Source organism: Aspergillus multicolor (assembly GCF_047715735.1).
Source record: "Aspergillus multicolor strain CBS 133.54 unplaced genomic scaffold BDW74scaffold_29, whole genome shotgun sequence".
NCBI lineage: Eukaryota > Fungi > Ascomycota > Eurotiomycetes > Eurotiales > Aspergillaceae > Aspergillus > Aspergillus multicolor.
The window spans coordinates 336,419-362,773 of NW_027395980.1; the positions used below are offsets into that span (position 1 = coordinate 336,419).

Below are 26,355 nucleotides of genomic sequence, written 5' to 3' on the forward strand. Positions count from 1 at the left end.
GATAAATACCCCTCGTCTTGCAGCTACTCACAGCTCAAGTCAACAATCAACCTACCCCTTTCACCAAGCCATCTAGTACCTCTCCGTTCGCCTACACCATACACCACACAACCGAAACAATGGCTCTCGCTGGAAAAGTTGCTCTCATCACTGGAGGTGTCAAGAACCTCGGCGCCCAGGTTGCCCGCGAGCTTGCTGCCTCCGGAGCCAACCTCGCCCTCCACTACCACTCGTCTAGCAGCCAGTCCGATGCCAGCAAGATTGAAGCCGAACTGAAGCAGTCTGTTAAGGTGGTGACCTACCAAGGTGACCTAACCTCCGCTGTCGCCGTTACAAAGCTGTTCGAAGACGTCAAGCGCGACTTTGGCAAGATCGATATCGTCGTGAACACCGTCGGCAAGGTACTGAAGAAGCCCATCACCGAGATTACAGAGGAGGAATACGACACGATGTTTGCGTATGTTTCTACCTTCTTCCCGTTTGAACCTATCTAACATGGAACAGGGTCAACTCGAAGACCGCATTCTTCGTCCTGAAGGAAGCGGCCAAGCACGTCTCTGACGATGGGAAGATCATCACCATCGTCACGGCCTTGCTTGGTGCTTTTACTGGATACTACACCTCATATGCTGGTAGCAAAGCGCCAGTCGAGCACTTCACTCGGTACGCTCTCTCAGCTTCTTGCTGAATCACTAATACTAGCAACCCGTAGCGGTGTTTGCAAGGAACTTCAATCCCGCCGAATCAGCGTCAACAACATCGCTCCTGGCCCTATGGATACTCGTATGTTAACCGCTCTAATATCATATCAAGAACGAGCTAACGTTGCCTGCTTAGCCTTCTTCTACCCCCAGGAGTCACCCGAGGCAGTCGAGTTCCACAAGGCCAATGGAATGAGCGGCCGATTGACACTGGTCAAGGATATCGCGCCCATTGTTCGCTTCCTCTGCACCGAAGGCACTTGGATCACTGGTCAAACTATCTTCGCAAACGGTGGATACACTACTCGGTAAATCCAGTTATATTAGGTACATATGTATACGAAATGAAGATTATGATTTACTACCTCCGTACGCACTTCGCCTTTTGACTTGTTAGCAACTTAGTATCTTATAGACGCAAGCAGCCCTTTGAAGCTAAGGTCAAGTTTCTTAGTCTCTTAGCTTAGACGCATATGTTCGTTAGGTGGTCAATCAACTACCTTGTCGGCAAAGAGTCACTTGTTAGACTCTTGCAATTCAGGTCCGTCAAGATGGCGAACGAGGCGCGGCTGTAGACTCCGCAGCGTCAAATCAGGTCTTCGCGGTATAAACAGCTGGAGTTCGCGCTGCAGATATACGCTGATCCCCAGTCAGTAGCCCCGGCCTGTTAGTCAAGGAGCTTCTTCCACCTGTGATAAAGGTCCCCAAGCCTGCAGGTAGAAGCGCGACTCATCTCTCGCTGATACTGCTATATCGAAGCCCCATACTTTGGCCATCCTTGGTAGTCGTGATGTACGTTTATAGAGTTTGCATGGCGACGCATGGACGGACGGCTGGTGCCGCGTAGCAGTAGGCATCGGTATAGCATAAGTGTGCCTCAACGCCAGCTAGTTTGGATTGAGCACTACCTCATCCGTAGGCGCATTGCTGGCCTGTCCTTGTAGCTCGTAGTTGGCGGGCATTGATGCCGGGAGCCCTCGTCCAGCTTTGAGAAAGGCCCTAGAAGTAGATGACGCACGACGGCAAGGAAGCTTTCAGACTCAGCTATATAGTCATCACTAGCAATAGGTTAGCTCCATCCAGGAATCCCGTGATAAAACCGCCGCCGTCGTCGGTCGCGAGACACAGTCGTACCTTCCCTCCTCTATTTCAAGCCAGCACAACACAACTCATCTCTCCAGCAAAGCAACCACCTTCACAATGAATCCAACGCTCAACAAAGCCTACCTCGACATCATCCGCCTCCACTCGCAAGAACCCGCCCTAACAACCCTGACCGCCGCCCGCAACCTCGGGATCGAAATCCGCATCGTCGAACAGCCCCGGTCCTTCCCATTGAGTTCATCCTTCAGGCAACCCGTCCCCTTCACACCGTGCTTCTTCACCCCTCCTAAAGCAACCTTGAGCTCGAGCTCGAACCCGAGACCCAGGGCAATCCCGGTCCCAAGACTCAACGGGAGAAAAAAAACCAGAGGAGGAAGGTGGTAAATGTGTGACCTGTGCTTCAACTTCCTGCGAGCCGGCTGGATTTGCGTCGCCTGTGCCCTCTTATTCGCCTTCGCTTCCTCGTCAGAGCTGTCCGACGTGTTCGTCTACATCGTCTTCTGGTTCTCTGGAGCGTTCGTCTTGTTCTTCTTGCCTTGTGCTGAGGACTTCGGATGGTGGTGGCGACTCGCTTTCGCTTTCGCTTTCGCTTTCACTTTCACTTTCGGCTTCGGCTTCCGGATCGAGCTGTAGTGGCGATGGGACTCAGAACGAGGATGAGCTTATGGTGATGACTTTGGCCGAGATGAAGGGGTTGCCAGTGCCCGAGTTCCCCAAGTTGGGAATGAGGCCAGTCTTAACGGCATAAGGGTAAGTAACGCGTCCCTTAGAGCTTCCTTCGAGGTTAGCAAGCTAACAGAAAGAATCTTACTAGGCCAGTAATAAAGGGAAAATACCGACAAAACTAAGCCGTCGCCCTCCACGAAGAAAACAAGTGGAAGATCACCCAGGTCCTCGAAGACACCTCATACACCCACCCGCACATCATAGTCGAATGATCGTCAATGGCCACGGCTTACTCGAAGGATCAGATCTGACGGGTCTGAAGTGCGCGCTATACTGCGGGTCGTGAGATTGCGTGTGCAGATGAGCCAGTACCAGCACCATACATGTCTTCCGGTATCTTCGCTAGCGTTCGTTGGTCTTCTCAACAATGATACTGATATGTATGGGTCCTTGCTCTTTCATATGTCGCGATTCGACTCGGAGGGGATACCGAGTATCGATCGGGACGGATCATCCAGGCGCACCATGATGGAGAACAGCTAGTGATTCAGTATTTATTCGCAGCGGCACGACTTCCACACCGCGCAGAGAGTGCCTGCGTCGCTTGACAAGTTCCTTCGGTACTACTTTAGCAAGCCGGTAAGAGTGGGTGCTTTGGATGACGAGGAGAATGTGGGCGAGTCGTGGATACTGCTGCAGTGGAATGTTGGGAAAAAGCGCCGTCGCGACTCGACAGACTGTGATGACATCACGGCAGGTGAGGACAAGGAAGACCGCGCTCTCCGTGGTTTGTTAGCAAGAATCTGGTGATTTGAGGGCGATTATTTGATTACGTTTATATGCTTCTATGTTCTGGGTAATTATTCATGAGAAATTCATTGGCTTATCGCATAACATACACGCAGTCACCCAGCCGCCCGGACGATCGAAGTAGGGGAGAAATCAATGCAAGGTAAAAGTCAACCGAGGGGATAATAGAAGACATGATAGGAAAATGATCATATTAAGAAGAGACGAATCGGAAAGTAGGCTCTCAAGCGTGTGCGACTAAGTGAACGGATGGAATGGCGAGTCAATCGGCCGGATTCAAGAGACGATGCCAGTTTACTAGACACATATTAGCCGCATCCTCATGGAATCGAGACAGAGAACGTACCGAAATCTCAGCCATGCCGATATCCTCACCACCAGCAGGCTGCTGGGGAGCAGCGGTGGCGCCACCGACGTTGGCGACCGTAGCGCCGTTCTCGCCGGGAGCGTTCCAGTAGTCGGCCATGTCGGCGTCTAATTCTTCGGCCGTCTTGGGCTTGGGACGGTTGGTGCGTGCCTTGCCACCGCGGCCACGCTTGACACCACGTGCACCTCGGGCGGCGTTGGCGTTCTTGGGGTTGGTAGCCGGCTTGGGCTGCGGCTTGTTCTGACTGGAAGACATAAGCTGCTGATTCGATACATGGGAGCGGAGGACTTACGCAACACGATCACCCAGAGACCTGGGTGTAGGAACTGTAGGGGCGTGCGAGGCGTCGACAATGACCTCGATCTTGAGAATGTCAGCGACGGAATGTCCAAATAGCGCAAAGAAAGACTGACCTTCATAGGGCGGCCATCAACGAGAAGTCCATTCAGCTCATTCGCGGCCTTGGCGCCTGTGCCGGGATCCCTGAAGACGATTGAGGCGATTCCACGGCTGGTGCCGTTTTGGTTGTAGGTGAGCATGACTTTCTTGACCGGACCTGCGGACTTGTTGAAGTATTCCTATTGGAACAAGGAAAGAGAATCAGTACGTCGGCTCAAAGAGATATGAAAACGCGTCAATTGTGCCGCCGCGGCCGCAACACAGAAACGGCTCCAAGTCGACAGCAAAGAGCATCAGCGAGCGCACAGCGATGGTTAGTTAGGCGGTAGGCAGCGAGCGAGCAAATCCAGCAAGAAACCCCCAATGAGCCCGTGAAAACCCTTAATCTCGCCCACACCCATATACTGCGAGAGATCATAACTACCAAGACGTTTCACCAAAGCCGACATCGTGGTGAGCCATTGGCTGCACTCAAGAAATCCCCAACAGGAAGAGAGCAATGAGCGATATCACCGCTGACTGACCATCCCGCGGGTCGTTCATGCGGCAAAGAGAAACATGTGATACCCAGAGACGGCCTCGCAAGGGTCTATTTCAGGGACATAGAATATCGCACTCCCAGGAAGGGAGGATTGTGAAGCGCACGTTACCCCATAGCACCAACCCAGCCATATGGACTTGGGGACGTGGCTTCGAGAAGTGCGCTGACTTCCTGATTCACTGCTGGTATGCTGATGCACTCGCTGACGCCCAAGACCCAAGACATGAAGTATGCTGGCACGAAAGCGGGCTGATTATGGTGGTATATTTCAACTCTCACCAAGCGCAGTCTGCAGCGAGATCAAGCAGAAGTTTAGATGATTTCTAATGCATGATACGCGGTTGCAAAACATCGGCAAACTCGACTTCCATCGCCCGCGGTACCGTAGTGATGGTTATGCAAAGCGATCGATCTGGAAGGAGAAACTGCCGGCGCGAAACGAAGCGACCACCACGGTAAAAGAGACGTGGCGGGGTCGAAAGCGAATAGGAGCGCTGCGACCCGGAGGCTTCGAGGAAAAGACACGGCGATAGAAACCCAAGGCGAAGGCCTCTCAATCAACATACCTTGATATTGGCCTCATTCACATCGGAAGGCTGGCAAATGTTAGTCATCGTTATTTTGTGATACCAAGAGTATTTCTTACCAAGCCGCTGACCATGATCTTGCTCTCAGTTGGCGCAGGGTGTCCACTGTGGACAGCCTTTGCAGCAGGCTTAGCACCCTTTGTGGTCTTCTTCACCCCTCCAACAGGAACGGCTGCGCTTGTAGCCTTGCCGCGACGGGCATTGCGGCGACCGCGCGGCTGGCGGCGGTTGACGAGAATCTCGTCCAAAGACTTGTCAAGCTTGGTAGACATGGCTGGTAGATGAAGATGTCGAAAGGAAACGCGAATTTGATGGTTGAGTGATGAGTTGCTGACGTTGGGCGCGAAAGCTGGGGTGGCGCCAGTCGTGTTTGTCCTCAAAAAAGGGCGCGTAACAACGGGATAGATGGCGCGACACAATCAATTGCAGGTAAACTATCCAGTCCTAGTAGCAGGAAGAGTTGATAATGAGTAGTTTGGTAGACTCTGTGAGCTGATGGATGTTGATGGGGAAGGGAGGAAGGACGGGGATGATAAGGACAGAAGCAGGTTTGAAGTCGCCAAAAGGGGAAGGCGGAGTGAAGAATATCCGTGAAGGGAGCCTACCCTAGTACTAATCCGGACGGTGCCTATTCGTGTAACAGCTTGTATAAACAATAGGATTCGAGTTATTCAAGAGTAAAATGAAGCTGGCATTTGTAGAGTCTACGTTTAATGAGAGCGCCAGCGCGCAGATGAGTACATTTAGGCATGGATCTGTAAGCGAAAAACAAGCGGAAAAGCACCCTCCATCATTCTGCATCCAGGCCAGCTGTTGGGCAGAGTTGTGAAACAAATCGTGAGAAAAGCATAATGGACGATCTACCACGCCGAACTCCATGAGAACAATTGACATAATGAACCTTCGCACCACATGTATACCCAAGAACCCAAGATTGCTCGTCTAGCTTTTCAAAGCTTCCAGGCGTCCCCTCATCTGCGCAAGAGCGGCTTCCTGGTCCTCGAATTCTTCTTCGGCCTCCTGAGGCTCCTCCAAGGGTCGTTCCGGCTTTACATCCTCCACCTGGGACAGCTTTCCCTGCAAGATCTCTTGTAAAATCTTGTCGACCTCCTCATCGGCCTCTGCTTCTTCGTCCTCGAGTAGCTCGTTATTGGGAATAGCGTCGTCAACCATTTCTTCAATGATACCGGCGCGGACCAACTCCGTAGCAAGTTGATGCATCGTTGCCGAGAGTTGCGGGAGGCGGATCAATGTGTTCACGTCCTTCATTATCCCCGTCGACTTCTGCAGGCTGCCTTGGATTTTCCGCACCGCAAACGCTTCGTTGACCTGCATCTGGACGCTCTGTAGCTGTGCCCGGCTGGTTGCTAGACGAGTTGACTGTCTTCGGACCCGGACCAGTTCCCGCGCGAGTGTCTTCGCTTCGAGGTTCGCCTGCTTTGCGCGGGCTGGGTTGCGTTGAGCGCGCTTCGACGCCGTTACGATGGTCTGCCGCGTTCTGCTATCGAGGGCCTTGAGCTGGGCAATATCGCGGTCTAGTTGACGGGTATTTTGGCGGATGAGCTGGTTACATTTTCGCATCTGCCGGCGTAAAGCAGTTAGCATGCGATAAGGAACGGTCATCGTTCAACAAACCTGAGTCTGGGGGTCCGGGCCAAAGAAGACAGCCTTGAGGGACTCCATAACGACGGCGCCTCGCTCTTGTTTTATCGATCAAACAAATGTAAATGGCGAATTTATCTGCCTGTCAACTGCGCTGGAGTCGCTATCAGGCAAGCCTTGGTTTACCGAAAGCGGAGCGGGGTATGGTGCGATGCAGTTGAGTTGGGTTTCGAAGCACGGGGTGTCGCAGATTGTAGTTGAGAGTGAGATCAGTACAGCTGATGCGCCTAATTAAGTCGCAAAGGTTCGCATTTCAAGCCATCATGCAGTAGGCATCGCCGTGAGCCTCTGGCCGAAGTTGGACCGCCAAGTGCAAGGCCAAGATACCTGCCTGAGCGCTGAGGCTGCAGTCCATGACGTCCGGGTCGGATGAGGGGAGCGATGCAAACACAACAAACACACTCAGCAGGTTCCAGTACTTTCCAGAGATTCTAGCACTGTTTTGGTGGTGATCATCAGCTCTAAGAGAGGCTGGATTTCAGAGTCTCTTGCTCCTCACTGCACCATTCCTCCAGATTCCTTGCATCTACTCTCATCATCAACTAACACCACCTAATTTTCAATCATCTCTATCTTTCATTCTATCTCCGCCTCTCATAATCATGTCCGACCTCCCTCAACACACTCCCGAAGGTACGTTCGCCTGCGGTGTCTCGTTCTTCCCCGCTTCCGCTGCTTCGGCTGTGTGCATTCTGGCATCGCTGTCAAAAGTCCCTGGCGATCTACTTTAATTGGCACCATGCCGTCTGCCAAATTTCTCTCATTTGTGCAAATTGCTAATTTGCCGCGTAACAGTCACATGGGCCCAGCGCTCCTCTGCGACCGAAGCCGAGCGCAACTACCTCTACGTTAGCATCAAGGCTGCTGATGTGCCCAAGGCCGACGCGAAGCTCGACATCACTGCCACAAATGTCACATTCACCGGTCCCTCCAAGAAGGGCGTAAAATACCACGTTTCTCTTGACCTGTTCGCCGAGATCGAGCCCGAGAACAGCAAGGTCAACCACAGCGACCGCGAGGTTGAGCTTGTCCTGCGCAAGAAGGAGCAGAAGGAGGAGTACTGGCCCCGTCTCCTGAAGGAGTCCAAGAAGGTTCACTTCCTGAAGACGGACTTTGACAAGGTACAGTTTCCTCAATATTCCGGTGTTATTATAGCGGGCGTACTGACAGTTGGTAGTGGGTTGATGAGGACGAGCAGGACGAGGCTCCCGAAGAAGACTACGGTAACCAATTCGGTGGATTTGACGGCGCTGACCAGGGCGGTCTTGGTAACATCGACTTCTCCAAGCTTGGCGGCCTTCCCGGGATGGGCGGCGCCGGCGCTGACTTGGGTGACATGGGTGCTGAGGCCGAAGACGATGTACGTTTTGAACAGTGCGAGTCTACCAGATTAACGCCAGCTGACATTGCGATTTAGGATGACGATGAGATGCCCGAGCTCGAGGAGGCTGACACCAAGGCCGGCGACAAGTCCAAGATTCAGGAGCTTTCGTAAACACTGCTCTTTTTGGAGAATTTGAGATTGAGGGAGAAGGCGCGAAGTAGCGCTTTACGTATATTGGACGGCATAGCTGATGATTCTTACGATCATAAATAACGCAGTTGACACCCGGTATCTGGATAGTGGCCGACGCTTATATCGCGCTCGGTCTGTCTTAGCTAGGAGAATGCCTACAAGAGCATCAAAAGAAAATTCAACGTTACTACTCTACGAACATCAGGCTACTGTAGGACTAATATGTTTATCTTCCACTGCCAACATCTGGTCCAAGTTGCGGTCAGCGTAGCTCTCAGGTCAAAAATATATATTTCGGATCTCGTTTGTGCCCCGGTAAGAATTTCAATAAGGATGTGTGGACTTTTATGGATTTAACGCCATCAACACAGTTATTTGATCTATTAGGGATTCGTACCAGGCACTACCAAGGTATATCTTTCTCCCTCCGCTATCTCAGAGTAAACCCGAAAGGAAAAACGGCTGGTGTATGTTATTAAGTGGTCCGGTTGACCAGAGACTCATAAGAGAGGGCATGAATGGCTTCAGTACTTTATCATCCATCTTGCCCGGGTCATTATAGACCTTCATTGCATACACAAGTCCATGTACATCAGGGTTGAGGAGAACCTGAGACAGCTTGTGATCCGTCTTCAATTTCTCTTCCCATTGCCGGACGTAGCTAGCATACTGCGCTCTCTCCTCGTGACAGCGCCGCGTATCTGCATTCTTGGGCTGCCCATCCTCATCGTAATTCCTAGGGTCATCAATAGCAGGTGACACGAGCCCTAAGAGTAAAGGAGGTTCAGCCATTTCCCACGGCACCGTGCATGTTCTTTCCTAGTCGATTACACCCAAGACTCCGAACGACGGGTTAACAATAATGTTGCTGTGGTAGAGATCGGGGGGTACACCGGGAATGGACCTATATCATTGACCAAGCTTAAGATATTGCCGGCGATCTCATGTAACAGGCTGGAGAAGGTGTTGATGGATCTTAAGACCTCTACGGGGCCGCTGCCCATCTGACGTCTGATAGAGGGTTCGCCCACAGGGAACTTCGCGTGCTTTGCCCATGCTTTGAAGAAGGATGTTGCTGTAGAGAACGGGCCTCCTAGTTTTGGAATTGGCCCGGCGTCAGAGGAACCGCCTGCTCGCTGAATGATAGTGCCGGTTTTGAGGAACCTGACGGAGGCGATTTCTACCTTGAAACGGTTAATATATGTAGATCTTGCGTAAGGTTGAGTAGCATATGCAGACTTACCTGAATCCTCGCAACTTCTGCACAAAAAGCCTGGCTCCTCTCGCGCGGAGATCTGACCCAAATGGACTTCGTGACCCCCATCAGCATCCATAGCAGAACAATCGGGCAAGAACTCCATGAGTGTGACCGCGGCGCCGACCATATTGCAATCATCCACTTCATACCCGAAGATCTGCGGAACCGAGATGCTCGCTCATGCACGAATAAGTTCCATTGCATCGATTTCGGCCTGCGCGATCCGTGCAGTGCCTGGTGTTGACAGCTCTAGTTGCACTCTGGCTATCTAGAACGTATCCCCAACCCCGAAGCTAAGAAACCTGATGAGGTGGGTACCGTCCATTGTGTGCTCGTCGAGAAATTTACACGGACGGTTGGAGTTTTTGGATGAGGCATACTACAGTAGCGTCTGTCAGTTTCCGCGTTCGATGCAGGCGTCTCGCAGCTTTTGTCTAGCGTGGCTTTGGGAGTAATACTTCTTTGTTTTCTAATTGAGATTGGATAAGTCTGGTGACATTGCTGACGGCCAGAGAAAGGTGGAAGGTAGGTGGATTTGCTCACATGCCGGATACCGTCTGTCTCTGTTGCTATCAATACTTCGTGTAACGCAGAACACCAAGAGTAGGTTTGATCGCGATGAGAAAGTAAGTCTGACAGTATCTAGACTATATATAAAGACTCCTATTTGGATAGGAAACCAGTAAAGAGTCCGGCTAGAGAGAAACAGGAAGTAAAGACGATGGAATGGGGGCAATGGTCGGCAAAAGAGAGAGGTGGCAGCGGGAGGGCATCTCTAGAGTATTCGACAAGACCGATTGCGCTCGAGCAAGCGCGAAATAAGGGAGGTTAATAAGGAAATAGAAGGTATTGGGTTAGGGCCAGGCCTGGAATATGTACTGAAGATGATTCTCATACTTGTACGCCGTAGAGACATAGCACTAAGTTAAGGGGCAACTAAACTTGAAGTGGTGGAGCTAGCCATAACAGGGAGCTGGTAGGCTCTTGCACGACAGGGCAAATCAATTGGTCGACGGTGATTAGGTGAGGCCTGAGTTTTGCCCGCCCGCCACACTGTACCGTAAGGCGCGAAACCCACACCGAATGTGGAGGAGAACTTGCAACCTACAACCATCTGTGCCATCACCACTGTCGTTTATACCGGCGAAGCTTCATTGTCCTCTTTCGCTTCTCACTTATATAGACTGGGTATTTCCCCCCATTTACTCCCTGCATTTCCGGGTTGATTTTTGCCTTGCCGCTTTTCTTCCACTCCGCCCGCCGCCCCTCCACGACGCTAATCGCGAAGTCAACTAGGCCGAGTTGAGCGCACCATCTATCGAACATCTTCATTACTACGCAGCATATAGAAGGGATATACAAAAGCCGCCATCATGCCTCCCAAGAAAGCCGATGCGCCTAAGAAGAAGAAGGCCACTGTCGATGACAAGGTTCGTCATCGCCCAAAAAAGCTTTTCGTTGGGGCACCACTAACAGTGATTTCGTGAACAGACCTTTGGCATGAAAAACGTACGTCACCGCGCCCTATTTCTTCAAACGCCCTATTTTCCTCGCCCGATACTCTAACAACACTCACTGACGCAATTGACCTACAGAAAAAAGGTGGAAGCGCCAAGAAACAGATTGCCCAACTCCAGGCCCAAGCCGCCTCCAGCAAGAACGCCGATGAAAAACGAAAACAGGCCGAGAAGGACCGCCGCGAGGCCGAGAAGAAGGCTTCCGAACAGGCCAAGAAAGAGGCCATGGAGCTGTTCAAGCCCGTCCAGGTGCAGAAGGTTCCCTTCGGCGTCGACCCCAAGACTGTGCTCTGCCAGTTCTACAAGCAGGGCCACTGTGAGAAGGGGCGCAAGTGCAAGTTCAGTCACGACTTGAACGTTGAGCGCAAGGCGGCGAAGAAGGATCTCTACACTGACTCCCGAGAGGCGGAGGAGGAAAAGAAGAAGGCTGATACGATGGAGCAGTGGGATGAGGAGAAACTTCGCTCTGTCGTTCTCAGCAAGCACGGTAACCCGCGGACGACGACTGACAAGGTCTGCAAGTACTTTATCGAGGCAGTTGAGAACCAGAAGTACGGTTGGTTTTGGGTGTGTCCGAACGGAGGTGACAAGTGCATGTACAAGCATAGTTTGCCGCCTGGGTATGTTGTCTTATTATACTACGGAACGAACCTTTTGGCATGGTCTTAGACTAACGACTTCTAGATTCGTTCTCAAGACGAAGGAACAGCGTGCGGCCGAGAAGGCCCTCATGGACAAGTCGCCGCTCAACACCCTTACTCTGGAAGACTGGCTCGAAAGCGAACGACACAAGCTTACCGGAGAGTTGACACCCGTCACACCCGAAACATTCGCCAAGTGGAAGAAGGACCGCATGGACAAGAAGGCCGCAGAGGAACAAGCTCGCAAGGCCAAGGAAGATACTGGACGATCATTATTCGAGAGCGGCAACTGGCGGACAGAAGACAGCGAGGAGGAGTCGGATGAGGATGATGACGGGGCCTGGAATCTTGCTGCGTTACGGCGGGAGACTGAGAACATTCGTGAGCAGAAGGAAGAGGAGCGCCTGGCGAAGCTGCATGGCGAGCCGGTGCCAGTGGCCGGGGGTGAGGAGTGAGCCGTTGTCGAGATCTCCAAGTGACGAGGGCGCTTGGAAGATTGGGTTCTGGAACCCGTCCCATACTGGCAACGGCCTGTGCCGTTGTCCAGCTCATAATGGTGAGATCGTGCTGGCTGCACGCCTGCTCTACGGAGCAGCCAGCGCGATCAGGACTCGGGCTGAGTGGTTGGTGAACGCTGGTGTTTGCCGTCTTTATCCATGCCCTGTACAGCCATAGAGTGGTTATTGAGACATGGAGAAGACTCAGCGCAGCAGCGCACAAGGTTGGAATAAATCATTGTGTCGGAGGATAAGCCTGCCTGACACGATATGGTCTTATGCTAGATGTACGTAAAATGGATGTCTTACGACCGATGTGAAGGAGCATAGATTGCCGTCAATCAATTCCCTTCGTCTTCAGCCCTTCGGTCAAACTTATTTCGGTGCATTGATGGCCGAGTGAGAGAACTCTACGGAGTACGGAGTAATGCTCGTGGGTGTCAGTAGATCACCTGATCCCCCCGCACTTGCCAGACCCTGAGGATCCGGAGCAAGCTCCCAAGGTCCCAAGACCAGAGCTCAGACGCACACTAACCCACTAGCCACCCCCAGCTGCCCCAGTAGTCTATTTTCTATTGGGAGCCTTTACGCGGAAACAGCAGCAGGATTCCCTCGTCTTCTTGTCCCCCAGTTCTACATTTCGGAGCAGAAGCTGCCCAGCCTCGCTACCGGTCAGTGGTACGACTGCTGGCAAGATGTCACAGTCACTGCCAAGGGCTCAGCGCTGGTTCTTCCACCAATGGCCCGGACACTTCTTTGTCGGAAGTCAGCGACTTGCATGGCACACGTGGATGGCGTGGACGAGGAGATGAGATGGCAGAGAATCGAATCGGCGCGCACTCGTTCAGTTTTTGGCCCCATCATCCGATATTGGGATGTACAAGGCACCTGCCGAAGCGCCTTCGCTAACTCCTGCCATTTAGCGCTCGCTGACTTGCCTGGAACTCATTCGGATTCGACCCAATATTCCCGTCGTAGCATCGACTATTGTCCTGTTGTCTGAGCCTGAAACCGTTGACGGCAGATGCTACTCTCCCTCGCACTCTTGTTTCGTCGGTGGCTCAACCAAGCTTGTCACGCGTGCTGGGAGGGCTCATCCACCGGTCTGGGCGCGGGGAAGTGTTCGCTTCTTTGATTGGGGCCGTTACGAGCAGACCAAGAAACCGTGGGTGAGTGGCGTCCACTAGAGGACTGGGGAGCTCCCAATTGTGAAATTCCTGTAGCTGGAATCCAACCCAATGGGTGCAGCTGAATACGACGTTGCACCGCGGCTGTTTTCCGGCGCGAGACATTAGCATCGCTGGTATTGTGAGGGGGCATGAGATGAGATGGATCGTGTCTTGACCCCCGGTTCATGGTTCGGGGTCTTGCGCATGGCCTGCTCTTTCCCCCGGTCGAGCTCGACAAGGGTGCGCTGCCATGCACGGGGTCGTATAAAGGACCCTTGGCCGCCTCCTTTTCGCTTCGATTCTTTTTCTTCCCGACGCTTTTCTTCGTGGATTGTGTTGCTCTGCTGCTGGTAGCAACCGCTTTTCAAGATGGCTTGGAAGAAGAAGTCCTACAATGTTTACTTCCTCTGCTCCTTCATCACCCTTGGTATGTCTTGCGCACTGCACGAAGGGGAAATGCTAACCGGTCAGGTGGTGGTCTGTTTGGTTTCGACATTTCGTCGATGAGTGGTAAGTTGAATTGCCTTCCTGTGTGAACGCGTCTCACTATCGCAGGTGTTTTGGGTACCGAGGCCTACAACAACTACTTCAAAGTCGGCGGCGGCAATTATAAACAGGTATTCTCGATTTTGTTTTACACTCGCATAAGCTAACCTCTATAGGGTGGAATCACCTGTGCTATGCCGTTTGGATCGCTCGTTGGTGCCCTAGCCTCCAGTTTCCTCGCCGACAAATACTCTCGTGTTACGGCTATTCAGTTTTCATCTACTTTGTGGGTTATCGGTTCAATGTACGCATACCCTACATAGTTCCCGACCTAGTCTAACCCTGTCAGCTTCCAATGCGCCGCCAATGGCATCCCCCTGCTGGTCGTCGGCCGTGTGATCGCAGGTCTTTGCGTCGGCATCTGTTCGGCCATGGTGCCAGTTTACATTGCCGAAGTGTCGCCTAAGCACATTCGAGGTCGCATGATCTCGCTGCAGCAGTGGGCCATTACCTGGGGTATCCTGATCCAATACTTCATCCAGTATGGTGCCAGTAACATCGACGGCGGCCCCGACAACCCAACCCAGAGTACGGCGGCCTTCCGTATCCCTTGGGGTATTCAGATTGTTCCGGGCGTCATCTACTTCTTCGGTCTCTTCTTCTACCCGAAGTCGCCTCGCTGGCTGGCCAGTAAGGACCGTTGGGACGAGTGCATGCATGTCCTCGCCCGCCTCCACGGCAACGGCGACATCAACCATCCGCTTGTGCTGGCCCAGTACAAGGAGATCCAGGATGCGCTTGCTCTTGAGCGCGAACAGGCTAGCACCAGCTACCAGGAGCTCATCAAGCCGCGCATTGCGAAGCGTGTCTTCCTGGGAATGAGTCTTCAGATGTGGTCTCAGCTCTGCGGTATGAACGTCATGATGGTACGCCTCCCATTCACCTCCGTACCATAATAGAAGCAAGCCACTAACAACATTCATCAAACAGTACTACATTGTCTACATCATGCAATCGACCGGCGCCGGATCTCCCCTCCTCACGGCATCAATCCAATACATCCTCAACACAGCGCTCACCCTCCCCGCAATCATCTGGCTCGACCGCTTCGGGCGTCGCCCCGCCATCCTGATCGGATTCACCATGCAAGCTATCTTCCTCTATATTGAGGGCGGCTTGCAGGCCGGCTACGGCCGCTCAACTGTACCGGAAGACGACACTCCTGCCATCTCCTGGACTGTTGCGGACCACCCCTCCGTCGGCAAGGCCATCATCGCCATGTCCTACCTCTTCGTCTGCTCCTTCGCCACGACCATCGGCCCGACATCCTGGACATACCCAGCTGAGATCTACCCGGCCAAGGTCCGCGCCAAGGCCGTGTCTCTGGCGACCGCATCCAACTGGACCTGGAACTGTCTCCTTGCGCTCTTTGTCCCACCTCTCTTGTGGAGTATTAACTGGAAGATGTATATGATTGTACGTTACCTCTCGATCTGCCCATTCTTATCTTCTTTTAGACATGCTAATAATGTTCGTCTGTATAGTTCGCAGCTTTCAACACCGTCGCCGCAATCCACATGTTCCTGACCGCTCCTGAAACCAAGGGCTTCACGCTCGAAGAGATGGACGAGGTCTTCGACACTGGCATCAAGCCTTGGAGCCGGAGACGCAACATCGCGTCGCGTCTTGAGCAAATTGAGCGCGAGATCGCAGAAGGTAACCTCAAGGTCAGCGACCGCGCCGCGCATAATGAGCACGTCTCGGTGCCGGAGAAGGCGGCCGTTGGCAGCGTGGAGCCCGAGAGGGCGGTTTGAGTGTTTGCTTCCACTTCCGTGGCTTATTGGCTTTAATGAAGAGAAACCTGTAATGTTGTGAGTGGGTGGACGTGGAGATGTCGGGGCTTAGGAGTGCTATGTCGTTGATGGTAGTGATATTTGAGATACCTAGTTATGGCTGTTGGGTTGATTTCTCACAGCCACTGCGACCTGTTTGCTGTATAGCTCGCAATCGATAGCTTCTTCTGAACGGTTGGCTTTATTATATGGTTTCTTGCTGCCATCCTCGTGTGTAATCATATGCAACGAAATACACCGCCAATACCCCTTTGTCGCGCCCACTGGTCTATGCGTAGGGGTGAATCTATATCTATATCCTACTCCTGGAGAACAGACGCTGACGGCCATAGAAATGCAGTATCGTGCTCACTGGACATGTCTATAGTAAATATGTACATGACAACCTCCGCGACTAGAAGCTTTTGACAGCGGGTGGCCGTGGCATGGGCTCTCCAGGTTCGTGTCTCTTCAACGTACCGTACTCGAGGCATATGATGTGCTGAGAGGAGAGCACCAGAGCAAAAGACCGAAAGCATGTATATCATGGTACCCGTGTTCATCCCTCGCATAAAAGGTCCTAAGTACAAGCCACCTCCCACGGTGGAATGGTTGCTTCGTGGATGGCTCAAGGCTGCCTTGGTTAGGTAGGGCTTATCTGTCCCTAGACTGAAAGGTCTACCATACAATCCCAGCGTCTCACCACCGACACATCGATGCCATGCCATGCCATGCCGCACCGGGGCCCTGGTGTCAGACCTCCCGCGCTGTCTAGGACTGACCACTCAGGGTTAAACATCCAATTCAGGCCTTAGCCTTAGCCTTAGACTGCCAAGTACGCCGAGTGAACATCATGACGGTGTCTGGATTGAGCCTTACCCTGACGCTGCACTACGCCAGGGCATATATGGTAATAGCTATGTGCTGAACAGCAAGGGCAATGGTCTGGGTCGGGTTTCTTGCTGGACAGGGAAGGTGCAGCTTTGTTCAAGTATTCTCGTCTGCCATCCCGCAGCTTCTGCTTCCATCATTTATCTTCGTTTCACCTCGTTGATGGTTACTGCAGGGTATGGTTTTACAGCTCGTCCTTTACCGACCTAGCAGCGCTGGGAAGCCCGTTCTTGTTTTTGACCATGGCTGCCAGGATATCGATGATGAGATCCGCCGCTGCAACAGAGGTTGTCTCAGCCGTTGAGTCGTACGGCGGACTCACCTCGACCACGTCTGCCCCAACGAGATTCAGCCCTTCGAGACCCTTGATATACCGCTTCAATTCGCGCGTCGTCCACCCGCCTGACTCGGGTGTTCCAGTTGCAGGGGCGATACTCGGATCGAGGACTACGAAGTGTTAGCAGGCAGCAATGGGGAAAGAGGATAACAACTCACCGTCAATGTCGATTGAAAGGTACACCGGGTTGGTTGTTCCGACTGCATCGATTGTCCGCTTGATGATTCCCTCAACACCGATAATATCGATCTCATGCGCTTCGATGCGATGGAATCCGACGACTTCCGTGTCGATCTCATAGTCTTTCGGTCCGAAGAGTTTCGTCCGCAGTCCGCCATGCACACTTGCTCCCTTGTTGATGCACCCTTCCCTTGCGGCATGCCAGAAGAACGTCCCGTGGGTGATGGCAGATTGCTCCGATGCGATGCCGGTATACCCCTCGTACGGATCCCAAGTATCCAAGTGGGAGTCGAGATGGATCACAGAGATGGGTCCATAGACCGTCTTGAGACTGCGCAGGATGGGAAGGACGATGGAGTGGTCTCCGCCCAAGCTGATGATCCGCGGATGCGTCCAGCCTACCGCACTTTTGGTACTGTTCGATGATGAGGTCGGATGGTAAAGGACTTGGCGATACCCCTGCTCCATTTGCTTAAACGCATGAGCAGCATCAAACGGAGTGATTGGGATGTCGCCGCAGTCCACGATGCTCAGTTCTTGCTCGAACGGATCAAGTTCCCAGACTGTATTATAGCTCCGGCCCTTCTTTTCGCGCGAGGACCCAGCACGGATGCCTCGCGGCCCGAAGCGCGCACCAGGACGGTAGGAGGTACTGGTATCATATGGAAAGCCGAGGATTGCGATGTCGAGAGGCTTCAGGAGTCAGTTCTGGCCTGATAGAGGGAAGGAGAGGGGTGGGTACTGAGTTGTGCGAGGAGGCAAGGCAGCGCTGCCATTCTAGATGCGCAAATGTGACGGGTTGAGAGAAGGGCAGATCTTTGTCAAGATCTGCAGATGCCTTGGTCAATGCTGGTCGTTGTAAGGCACGACAGAGGAACCCAGACCTTCAAGGGGATGTTGATAATCAGGGCCAACATTTGTGGCAAAGGCAGAAACTGCTTGGGCCAAGGCCACGAGCGTTGGAAACTTCATCGTTCGAGTATGAGGAATACTGACGCAAAGGTATAACATTATTTTCCAAGCTCTGCCTTTAAACCAATCAGCTCGCTGACTGTTTCCCTCTCCAGGATCTCCAACAATCTATTGCCCGTATCTGGTTAGGGCTTTGATGCCCCACTCCAGATCCATCTCGCTGACTCTTGCCGGGCTTTTATCTGTTTGATTCTCCGCAATCTCCATAGCAGAGCCCGTTCTCCAGCGCGGAAACAATTATCGATATCGCTGACACCTGCTAAGCTTCTCTGATGATGCACAGGGTACCTAAGACCAAGACCTTTGCTGGGTCGGTAACCCACGTTGCCTGTATCTGAACTTTTATCTCTGACTAATAAACCTAGATGCTGGACGTGTCGCCGCCGCAAGGTGAAATGTGATAACCGTCGTCCACGATGCAATCGATGCGGGGCATCATGCGAAGGGTATGGTGTGGAGCTGTACTGGATGCACGGCGAGGAGGAGCGGCCATGTACGGTTAAGAGAAAAGCAATGCTGATACATGACCCTCAGCTACCGGTAAAAGCGGACCTGGCGGTGATCGATGACATGCTAATCGAGATTGATGACATGGTCGCTGGGCTTAGAGATGAAGAAGGCACCTGCATCGTCGGCTCCTTCTCGGCGTTTGCGCTGGAGAAACCCCAAACCACGCCGGACAGGCAGGCGAACATGAATATGGACATATTTCGCTTCCAAGGCACGATAGAGCCCCAATGGGGCTTGCCAGTGTATACCGATACGGACGCGGCCGAGCTGATGGACAACTATATCCACGTCGTGGCCGATCTTTTACAGCCAGCCCGCCACTCCCAGAATCCCTACCGGTCGCTTTATGTTCCCCAGGCTATGGAGGCAGGAGCAGGTATATTTGCCGGTGTTGGGGTATCTTCATATCCGCTCGGGACCGCACTATACCATGCACTTCTTGCTGTTTCGGCCTTCCATCTGCATCGTCGCCGGCCAAATAATATAGTATACCGAAACCAGGGGCGCCTGCATCGTCTAAAAGCGATAGAAAGCTTGAAGCGATCTCTCGCACACGCGGAGGTTGCATCGGATTGCCCCACAGCCATGTCGGCCATGCTGTCCTTGGTCTCGATTGATGTATGTATTGCATAGTTCTCAAAGGGCATGGACACTAACGTTGCTAGCTCATGGAGGGGAGCATGTCTGATTTCTGGATTCATCTAGACGGCTGCGAGCAGCTGCGAGCTCTATTGCCAAAGCAAGGAACTAATCAGTTATTGACCATTTGCTCGTTTATGAGCACTCTATCCAAGTCGACCAACCCATGGCTCCCACCAAAGCCCTGGCAGGAGCACGAGGACTCATCCGTTGGGATCGCAAAATTACTTGAAACATCGTTCTTCCCTCCTGATGACTCCAGTCTGGAATTCACATATGGGATTACGGTAACTCTGGCCAGCTACATGGATCTAACGATCTGCCTCTCCCAACATATACGGTACTATCGCATCCGAGATCTTTCTCTTCCTCCATCCCTGGAGCAAGCCATCTCTACTCTCTACGAAGCTCTACTCACCTGGTCTATCGCCAAAGAACCTCTTTCGTCTGTTACCGAAGGGGATACCGAGACATTCTCGCTCGTTCGCTGCCACGTTCTCGCCTTTCATGCAGCCCTTGTGATATACTTCTACATCATCACTGGGGGAGGTGGGCGCTCAGATTCTCGTTCACTTATGTGTCACTACAACAATGTTTGTGTAACCAATCTCATCTCTGCTGAGGCTCTCAAGACAGCATGTGAGCGTCAAGCCGGGTGGAACTCCATGGCCCCTATTGTGTGGCCGGGGTTTATCGCGGCTTGTGAAGCGGCTCCGGAGGAGAGAGTGCTATGGCGGACATGGTGGATGGACGTGCAGCGTTATTGCATCGGGAGCATTGCCATCCTGTGGGAAGTAGTGCAAGAGGTGTGGGATGCCGATGAGAACAGCTTCGATTTGAGTGAGCCAAAGTGGAGGAAAGTCCTGAGGAGGAATAAAAGGCGAGTTATGAGTGGCGGTTAGTATTTGAGACCAGGATCAAAAGCCAGAGTCTATAGGTTGGTCCCACGACTGAAGTAGAGCAGGCGGACTGTCCGAGTTCGATTTTGAACTTATATGCCAAGTAGAGCCTGAGATAACGATGCGGGAGATTATTGGAGCATATATCCCTGCTTTGATAAAGAGCCGGCAGGAGTCAGCGAAGGGCCTGGATCTAGTGCGGACCTAGGTTATCTTATCAAGTCCCAACGCCAAGATGAGGAAGGACAGGGACTGAGAGTATATATACGGTACTCGAGGAGATCATGGTCGAATTCCATCTCCATAAGCCTACGCTCAGGGATTGTCATGTCTGTATCGAAGGGCACCGAGAAAAGCCCCGACGCCCAAGCATCCGATGGCAGCAGCGTCGACACAGACCATGAACAAGGATCCATGCATTCAATCAGTGGTGGCCATGGCCAGGGACGTGAGTCTCAGCGACTGCAGAGAAAGCTAGGGGCGAAAGAAGTGCAGCTCTTTGCCCTCTCCGCTGCTATAGGGACATGTACGTTTATCCCCCATTATACCCTTACCAACTTGCTAAGACTTGATAAAGCCATTTTTGTCACCATCGGAACAGCCCTCCCCAAAGCTGGCCCAGCTGGCCTCTTCATTGGCTTCTTGATCTGGGGTGCTTGTGTACTTTGCGTCAATGAGTGCTATGGTATGCCTTCTTCTCACCTCGCTTTTATGACAATTGATGCGTTTGATGACTGATGGATTTGCAGGCGAAATGGTAACTTACATGCCCGTTCAGAGCGCAACGATTACCTTTGCATCCAAATGGGTGGACGAAGCGTTGGGGTTCGCCATGGGGTGGAACTACTTTTTGAACATGTATGCATTAACTTGCGAAATGAAGTTGGAAAGACACTACTGACAGAGCTGATGTGCGCAGGGCGCTCCTCGTCCCCTTCGAGATCGTTGCCCTAAGTCTTATGATCGGATACTGGACGGAAGCCATGCCGGCTGCAGCGGTGGTCGTTATTATGATGGTCATATACCTGTTCGTTGGCTATCTCATTCCTACCTTTTGTCAGCTGCAGTACCCTAACCAACCTTCTTAGCGTTCTGAATGTCGTCTCCGTAACCTGGTTCGGCGCCGCAGAGTTCTACATTGGGATGTTCAAAATTCTGCTCGCACTCGGAGTAACTTCCTACACATTCATCACGATGGTCGGCGGGAATCCAATGCACGATGCATACGGATTCAGGTTCTGGAATGAACCTGGTGCATTCGCTGAGAATCTTGTCTCTGGGCCCAGTGGGCGGCTGTGTGGAGTCGTTGCGGCGGTTGTTAGGGCTGGGTTTACCGTTTGTGGGTACGTTGTCCGTACTATGGTAGCAACATTTGCTAGAGGCGCAAGAAGGGAAGTGCTATTATGCTGACCATTGGCAGACCTGAATACCTGAGTATGATCGCCGCCGAAACCGCCAATCCGCGCCCTGTCATTCGCCGCGCATACAAGACTTTCCTGGTCCGGGTCCTGCTCTTCTTCGTTGGGGGCGCTCTATGTATCGGCATCGTGATCCCGTACGATGATCCCACACTCGCCAGACTTCTGGATGCGGGCGTCTCAACAGGCGCCGCATCTCCGTACGTCATCTCCATGCAGAGGCTGGGTATAGCCGGCCTGGGTAGTGTCGTTAACGCCGGGATCATGATCTCGCTCGTGAGCGCGGGCAATGCGTTGCTGTTTTCCGCGACGAGGACGCTGCATGGGATGGCTGTTGATGGCAAGGCACCGCGTTTCTTTGCAAAATGTACAGGGAAGGGAATTCCGTGAGTATGCCGCTCAGTATCCATATTAAACGTGAGACTGATAGTGGCTATCAGGATATGGGCTCTATTGGCCTCACTGTCACTTTGCTTGCTGGCTCTTCTGCAGGTGTCGGAGAGCTCGGCGAAGGTCATGGATTAGTATGTCCTCCGATTCTGAGAAATAGCTCTTATACTGACGAAGACAGCCTCGTCGTTCTCATTACAGCAAATCAACTCCTCAACCACTTCTCCGTCAGCCTCACCTACATCCACTTTCACCGTGCCCTAGAAGCCCAGGGTATATCTCGCGATACGCTTCCGTACAAGGGTCGTTTCCAACCCTACACCTCATACATTGCCGTCGGCAGCACCGCGATTCTAACCCTATTGCTTGGGTTTGATTTATTCGTGGACCTGCCCAACAACTGGGACATTACATATTTCTTCCTCGACTATGTGATGATCGTCTTCTACGCACTGCTGTTTGTGGGCTGGAAAATTGGGAAGAGGACCCGCTGGTTAGAGCCAACCGAGGTGGACCTGGGGCTTGCGGGGGCGAGAGACGAGATTGAGGAGTACGAGAAGATGCATGCGCTGTCGGACGTTCCGAAAGGAAATATTGAGAAGTGGCTAATGCGGGTGCTGCCTATGTGATTGGTTGCTGCTCTTATCTCGCTGAGGGATGCCGGTCTGGATCGGGGGAGTTGGAGAAGGTGAGACCCGTGCGTGCTGCGTAACCTCGATACCTCTTGCCAATAATATCTAAGATAATAAATAGACGTCATTCGCAATACCCAAAGCCATTAACAAGCCAGCATCATGGAGCTCCTCACCCTCCTCTTCGTTCTTGTCTTTTTCTCAACTACCTATATCCTACGAACAATATACATCAATTTGATAACGTCCCCCCTCTCCTCAATCCCAGGCCCCAAACTCTTCGCCCTGACAAAATGGCGCCTCGCGCTCGAAGGCTACCGCGGCACCAGAACAACATTCATGCAGACATTACACTCAAAGTACGGTGACGCCGTCCGCATTGGCCCGAACGAGGTCTCGTTCAACAACCTCTCTGCCCTCCGCGCTATCTACGGCGCTGGTACGATCTTTCAGCGAACGGACTTTTACCGTATGTTTGATGCCTATGGACGCCCTTGTATGTTTAGTGTTGCGAGTGCGAAGGAGCATCGAGGTCTGCACTTCCTTACGTTGTACTGGATCTCATGCTGATGATAGTAGAGCGGAAAAGACTCCTTAACCACGCATACTCCAAAACATCCATCCTCTCACCAGCTAATGCGAACATGATCGAGGAGAAAACGAGACAGTTTCTGGATCTGATTAGCCGGGAAGCAGATGACAGTGGTAATCTCGAGATCTTCAATGCGCTGCATTATTTCTCGCTTGATTCGATTACGGCGTTTCTTTACGGTAGAGATGGAAAGCTTTTTGGTGCAACGAGCGCTCTGTCTGCGTCCTCGTCGGATAGAAAATTGTTGGGTGATATCATCGATCCTGCGAGACGGAGGCTGTCGTGGTTCACAATTCAATTTCCCGCCTTGACGGGGTGGTTATATACACGTAATGGGTTTCTTGATTCGATTATTACGGCTTTTGATCTACTGCCAATGCGCAGGCCATCGACGTACACGGGGATTCGAGCACATGCTCTCAAAGCGGCGAAGGAAATTGATAACGCCGTTACGGAAACCGGCACCATAAATCCAGATGAGTCAATAACAGAGCGACTTCTACAAGCCATGCAGAAAGAGAGTTTGAAAGGGCAGTCTTCGATGGACATCCTCGACGTCGCCGCCGAAGCCGCAGACCACCTCCTTGCCGGCATTGATACAACGGCCGACACACTCATGTGGGCTCTATTTGCCCTCTCGCAGCCGGAGAACAAGAAATATCAGGAAAAGCTCCGCGCGGAAATTCAAGTCCTGGATGGAAACGACAAGACGAGCGTCGTCAGTGCTGCGGCAGCAGATAAACTCCCCTACCTTGACGCCGTGATCAAAGAGACGTTAAGGCTTTTCGCACCCTTGCCAGGGACGGAACCTCGGGCTGCGGATGCAGATCAGGTTATTGATGGGTATGTCATACCAGCTGGCACAGTCGTGAGTATATCCCCGCACACTCTACACCGGAACCCGAGGGTCTTCAAGGACCCGCATACATTCAATCCTGAGCGATGGCTATGCGATGACAGGGAAAAGCTAGCAGAGATGAACCGCTGGTTCTGGGCATTTTCAAGTGGCGGACGCATGTGTATTGGCCTCCATCTGGCCATGGCGGAGATGACGACGCTTCTGGCCAGTGTTTATAGATCTTATAGGACGGAGATTTCGAGGGGCTATGAGGGGTTTAGTCCCGGGGTTACGGCGAGGTATGAGCTCTTCTTTGATGAGAGGTTTGGGAGGGTGCAGGAGCATGTTTGTTGGGTGAGGTTTGTGAAGGATGTAGACGTTGAGGATGGTAATGTTTGATGATAAAATGGAGGTTGAAGGAGCTGCAGGATGCCTTGGTACTATAGCAGAATACAATGCCATGTGATACTGAGTCCTTCCTACTGCTTTACCCAGAAGTCTAAACGCACTCTTTAGTACCCCCCTAGATCATATCGCATCCACCGGAAGTGCTGGGCGCCATCCGGCAGATTTGCAAGATCATGTCAGCGAACAGAGAGTGGCCTAGGGGGTCGGTCCGAGCTAGGGCTCCGCTCCAGATGGCTCCCAGGATCCCGGGCAGGTTAGGTTGGTTTCATTCGAGAGTTATGAGATAGGACCATATTTCGGGCTCTATTACATGTTCTGGCCCTTGCACTCTTACCAAGGGGAGAATTTCGTTTGCTGATCATGGCCAAAGCTTCAAATGACATTTCCAGCAGCTGCCTGGTCGCTGAACCGTCTTCGGTCTAAAACAAACAACGGGGAATATACCACACATCGAGACGGCTAAGGCATGTAGAGATACATCAGTAAAGTAAACCCCTACCAAGCCCCCTCCCTCCCATCAAGCCTAAACAACCTCCCACTATGCGTCTCCTTGCTAACCCCATCAATCAGCGTCATAACCCCCGCCGCACTGTCCTCAACTCTCGCAGGCGCGGACTCAAGACCGACCAGATTCGCGCCGCGGTTGCCGATGTCAGTTGCGACCCAGCTGCACAGCAATCAAGCGTCAGCTTCCCGCACCAGGAGTATAGGTATTGTAGGGGAGATAGCACGAGGCATGGATAGGTAGGCATGGGAAGATAGGCTTGGGTGGGTATGGTAGGGCGGGAACGCACCCGGGATCCACGACCAACGCAGTGAGCCAGGGGTCCTCGACGGAGATGGCCTTTGTGTACCAGTGCACAACGAGCTTTGAGGGCGCGTAGAGGGCGTTGGGGAAGGGGATGAAGTTCCTGGGTAGGTAAGAAGATGCGCACCGGTTAGGGCTAGGGTTGTGCGATGACGACTACCCTAGGGTTGGAGGGACGCAACTCACTAGATTAACAAGTCTTAGTACAATATTTCCGTGAGTTCTTTATATCATGGTGTACTGGGAAGAAAAAATGCCACGGACCGTCAAACACGCTGCCTCAGACCCCACGGTCACCCAGTTGGGCGCCTTGGCCTTTTGAAGTAATGCCCGGAACGCCTGGTACAGACGCACGAAACCATAGACATTGACATCGAAGTGCGCCTAGATATCTTTGATCTTTGCATCGGCCACCTTCTCAAACCCCAGACAGATCCCCGCATTCGCGATTAGGATGTCGATATGTTCGACCCCCTGCGCGGTAAGCTCCTGCACTGCAGAAGTAGGGTCTGTTGGACTTGTAGCTTCGATTTTTGCCAGCGTTAGCGTTGTGTCTTTTGCTCTGGGGAGCGAGAGTAGCGCTGCGGAGCTGGGATTCCCCGGGTCGCGGGTTGCGGCGATGAGGGTGTGCTGAGGGCGGAGGAGGTACAGGCGTAAAAGGCCGTTTCCGAGACCCCGGTTTGCGCCGGTTATGAGGATGACGGTTCGTGTCATGGTTTGATGTTAGTACTTTTAGGTTGCCTGTGGTTAAGTGGCTGGGTTGGGGATAGGGTTGGACGGAGGGGTGAAGCGTTTATATGGACTTTCGTATTGATCATGTTGCCTACATCGTATACCTCCAGTGATGGAAGGGTGAGACGGATAATGGCGCATACCTAATACCGCAAACGGACGTCAGCTTATTTGACCCCGTGATAGACAAAGACTATAACCCGTACCTACTAAGATCCAATCAGCTCGTCCCATCAGGGCAGGGGATCTATGCCCCAGGCGCCTCGCACTTGCAACGCCCGGCATTAGCGCCGCACTGTTGGAAGCTGAAGCAACGCCCCATTTGCGGGCTTTGAGCGCCCCATTCACCATGTGCA

At 52.6% G+C, this 26,355-nt stretch overlaps 11 protein-coding genes across 11 annotated transcripts; 6 read left to right on the top strand and 5 right to left on the bottom strand.

Annotated features, from left to right (window-relative positions):
* Positions 1-119: 119 nt before the first annotated feature.
* BDW74DRAFT_187270 (uncharacterized protein) lies at positions 120-1,404 on the top strand (the record flags this gene model as incomplete). Its single annotated transcript, XM_073731445.1, has 4 exons — positions 120-457; positions 505-663; positions 713-783; positions 838-1,404. 4 exons carry the CDS (start codon positions 120-122, stop codon positions 1,011-1,013), a joined length of 744 nt encoding a protein of 247 aa, XP_073580402.1. The 3' UTR covers positions 1,014-1,404.
* An 866-nt stretch (positions 1,405-2,270) lies between these two features.
* On the bottom strand, positions 2,271-5,447 carry BDW74DRAFT_181682 (uncharacterized protein; the record flags this gene model as incomplete). The annotated part of the gene is made up of 6 exons (XM_073730077.1): positions 2,271-2,432; positions 3,628-3,892; positions 3,941-4,011; positions 4,062-4,226; positions 5,155-5,184; positions 5,235-5,447. 6 exons carry the CDS (start codon positions 5,445-5,447, stop codon positions 2,271-2,273), a joined length of 906 nt encoding a protein of 301 aa, XP_073580403.1.
* A 398-nt stretch (positions 5,448-5,845) lies between these two features.
* On the bottom strand, positions 5,846-7,096 carry BDW74DRAFT_159924 (ESCRT-III subunit protein VPS24). Its single transcript, XM_073725534.1, has 2 exons — positions 6,811-7,096; positions 5,846-6,756 (listed from the first exon to the last, which is right to left on the bottom strand). Exons 1-2 carry the CDS (start codon positions 6,856-6,858, stop codon positions 6,118-6,120), a joined length of 687 nt encoding a protein of 228 aa, XP_073580404.1. The 5' UTR covers positions 6,859-7,096; the 3' UTR covers positions 5,846-6,117.
* Positions 7,097-7,313: 217 nt separating this feature from the next.
* wos2 (Hsp90 cochaperone SBA1) lies at positions 7,314-8,548 on the top strand. The gene is made up of 4 exons (XM_073725535.1): positions 7,314-7,470; positions 7,633-7,958; positions 8,015-8,197; positions 8,255-8,548. Exons 1-4 carry the CDS (start codon positions 7,440-7,442, stop codon positions 8,330-8,332), a joined length of 618 nt encoding a protein of 205 aa, XP_073580405.1. The 5' UTR covers positions 7,314-7,439; the 3' UTR covers positions 8,333-8,548.
* A 353-nt stretch (positions 8,549-8,901) lies between these two features.
* On the bottom strand, positions 8,902-9,873 carry BDW74DRAFT_159931 (uncharacterized protein). The gene has a single exon (XM_073725536.1). It carries the CDS (start codon positions 9,736-9,738, stop codon positions 9,181-9,183), a length of 558 nt encoding a protein of 185 aa, XP_073580406.1. The 5' UTR covers positions 9,739-9,873; the 3' UTR covers positions 8,902-9,180.
* An 837-nt stretch (positions 9,874-10,710) lies between these two features.
* Positions 10,711-12,627, top strand: BDW74DRAFT_159932 (translation machinery-associated protein TMA46). Its single transcript, XM_073725537.1, has 5 exons — positions 10,711-10,799; positions 10,908-11,041; positions 11,103-11,120; positions 11,207-11,748; positions 11,813-12,627. The coding sequence occupies exons 2-5, from the start codon at positions 10,985-10,987 to the stop codon at positions 12,222-12,224; spliced, it is 1,029 nt and encodes a 342-aa protein (XP_073580407.1). The 5' UTR covers positions 10,711-10,799; positions 10,908-10,984; the 3' UTR covers positions 12,225-12,627.
* Positions 12,628-13,713: 1,086 nt separating this feature from the next.
* On the top strand, positions 13,714-16,010 carry BDW74DRAFT_72424 (sugar porter family MFS transporter). The gene is made up of 7 exons (XM_073733549.1): positions 13,714-13,862; positions 13,907-13,945; positions 13,991-14,052; positions 14,098-14,225; positions 14,271-14,847; positions 14,912-15,397; positions 15,466-16,010. Exons 1-7 carry the CDS (start codon positions 13,805-13,807, stop codon positions 15,733-15,735), a joined length of 1,620 nt encoding a protein of 539 aa, XP_073580408.1. The 5' UTR covers positions 13,714-13,804; the 3' UTR covers positions 15,736-16,010.
* Positions 16,011-16,828: 818 nt separating this feature from the next.
* On the bottom strand, positions 16,829-18,133 carry BDW74DRAFT_181688 (agmatinase; the record flags this gene model as incomplete). The annotated part of the gene is made up of 4 exons (XM_073730078.1): positions 16,829-17,091; positions 17,140-17,854; positions 17,904-17,989; positions 18,046-18,133. The coding sequence occupies 4 exons, from the start codon at positions 18,131-18,133 to the stop codon at positions 16,829-16,831; spliced, it is 1,152 nt and encodes a 383-aa protein (XP_073580409.1).
* A 272-nt stretch (positions 18,134-18,405) lies between these two features.
* BDW74DRAFT_170122 (Zn(II)2Cys6 transcription factor) lies at positions 18,406-20,184 on the top strand (the record flags this gene model as incomplete). The annotated part of the gene is made up of 3 exons (XM_073727107.1): positions 18,406-18,443; positions 18,499-19,261; positions 19,309-20,184. 3 exons carry the CDS (start codon positions 18,406-18,408, stop codon positions 20,182-20,184), a joined length of 1,677 nt encoding a protein of 558 aa, XP_073580410.1.
* A 1,010-nt stretch (positions 20,185-21,194) lies between these two features.
* BDW74DRAFT_187274 (uncharacterized protein) lies at positions 21,195-24,450 on the top strand (the record flags this gene model as incomplete). The annotated part of the gene is made up of 8 exons (XM_073731446.1): positions 21,195-21,208; positions 21,270-21,524; positions 21,602-21,985; positions 22,040-22,123; positions 22,171-22,614; positions 22,780-23,060; positions 23,198-24,230; positions 24,291-24,450. The coding sequence occupies 8 exons, from the start codon at positions 21,195-21,197 to the stop codon at positions 24,448-24,450; spliced, it is 2,655 nt and encodes an 884-aa protein (XP_073580411.1).
* Positions 24,451-24,954: 504 nt separating this feature from the next.
* On the bottom strand, positions 24,955-25,981 carry BDW74DRAFT_170126 (uncharacterized protein; the record flags this gene model as incomplete). Its single annotated transcript, XM_073727108.1, has 4 exons — positions 24,955-25,126; positions 25,254-25,423; positions 25,565-25,651; positions 25,682-25,981. The coding sequence occupies 4 exons, from the start codon at positions 25,979-25,981 to the stop codon at positions 24,955-24,957; spliced, it is 729 nt and encodes a 242-aa protein (XP_073580412.1).
* Between the last annotated feature and the right edge of the window lie 374 nt (positions 25,982-26,355).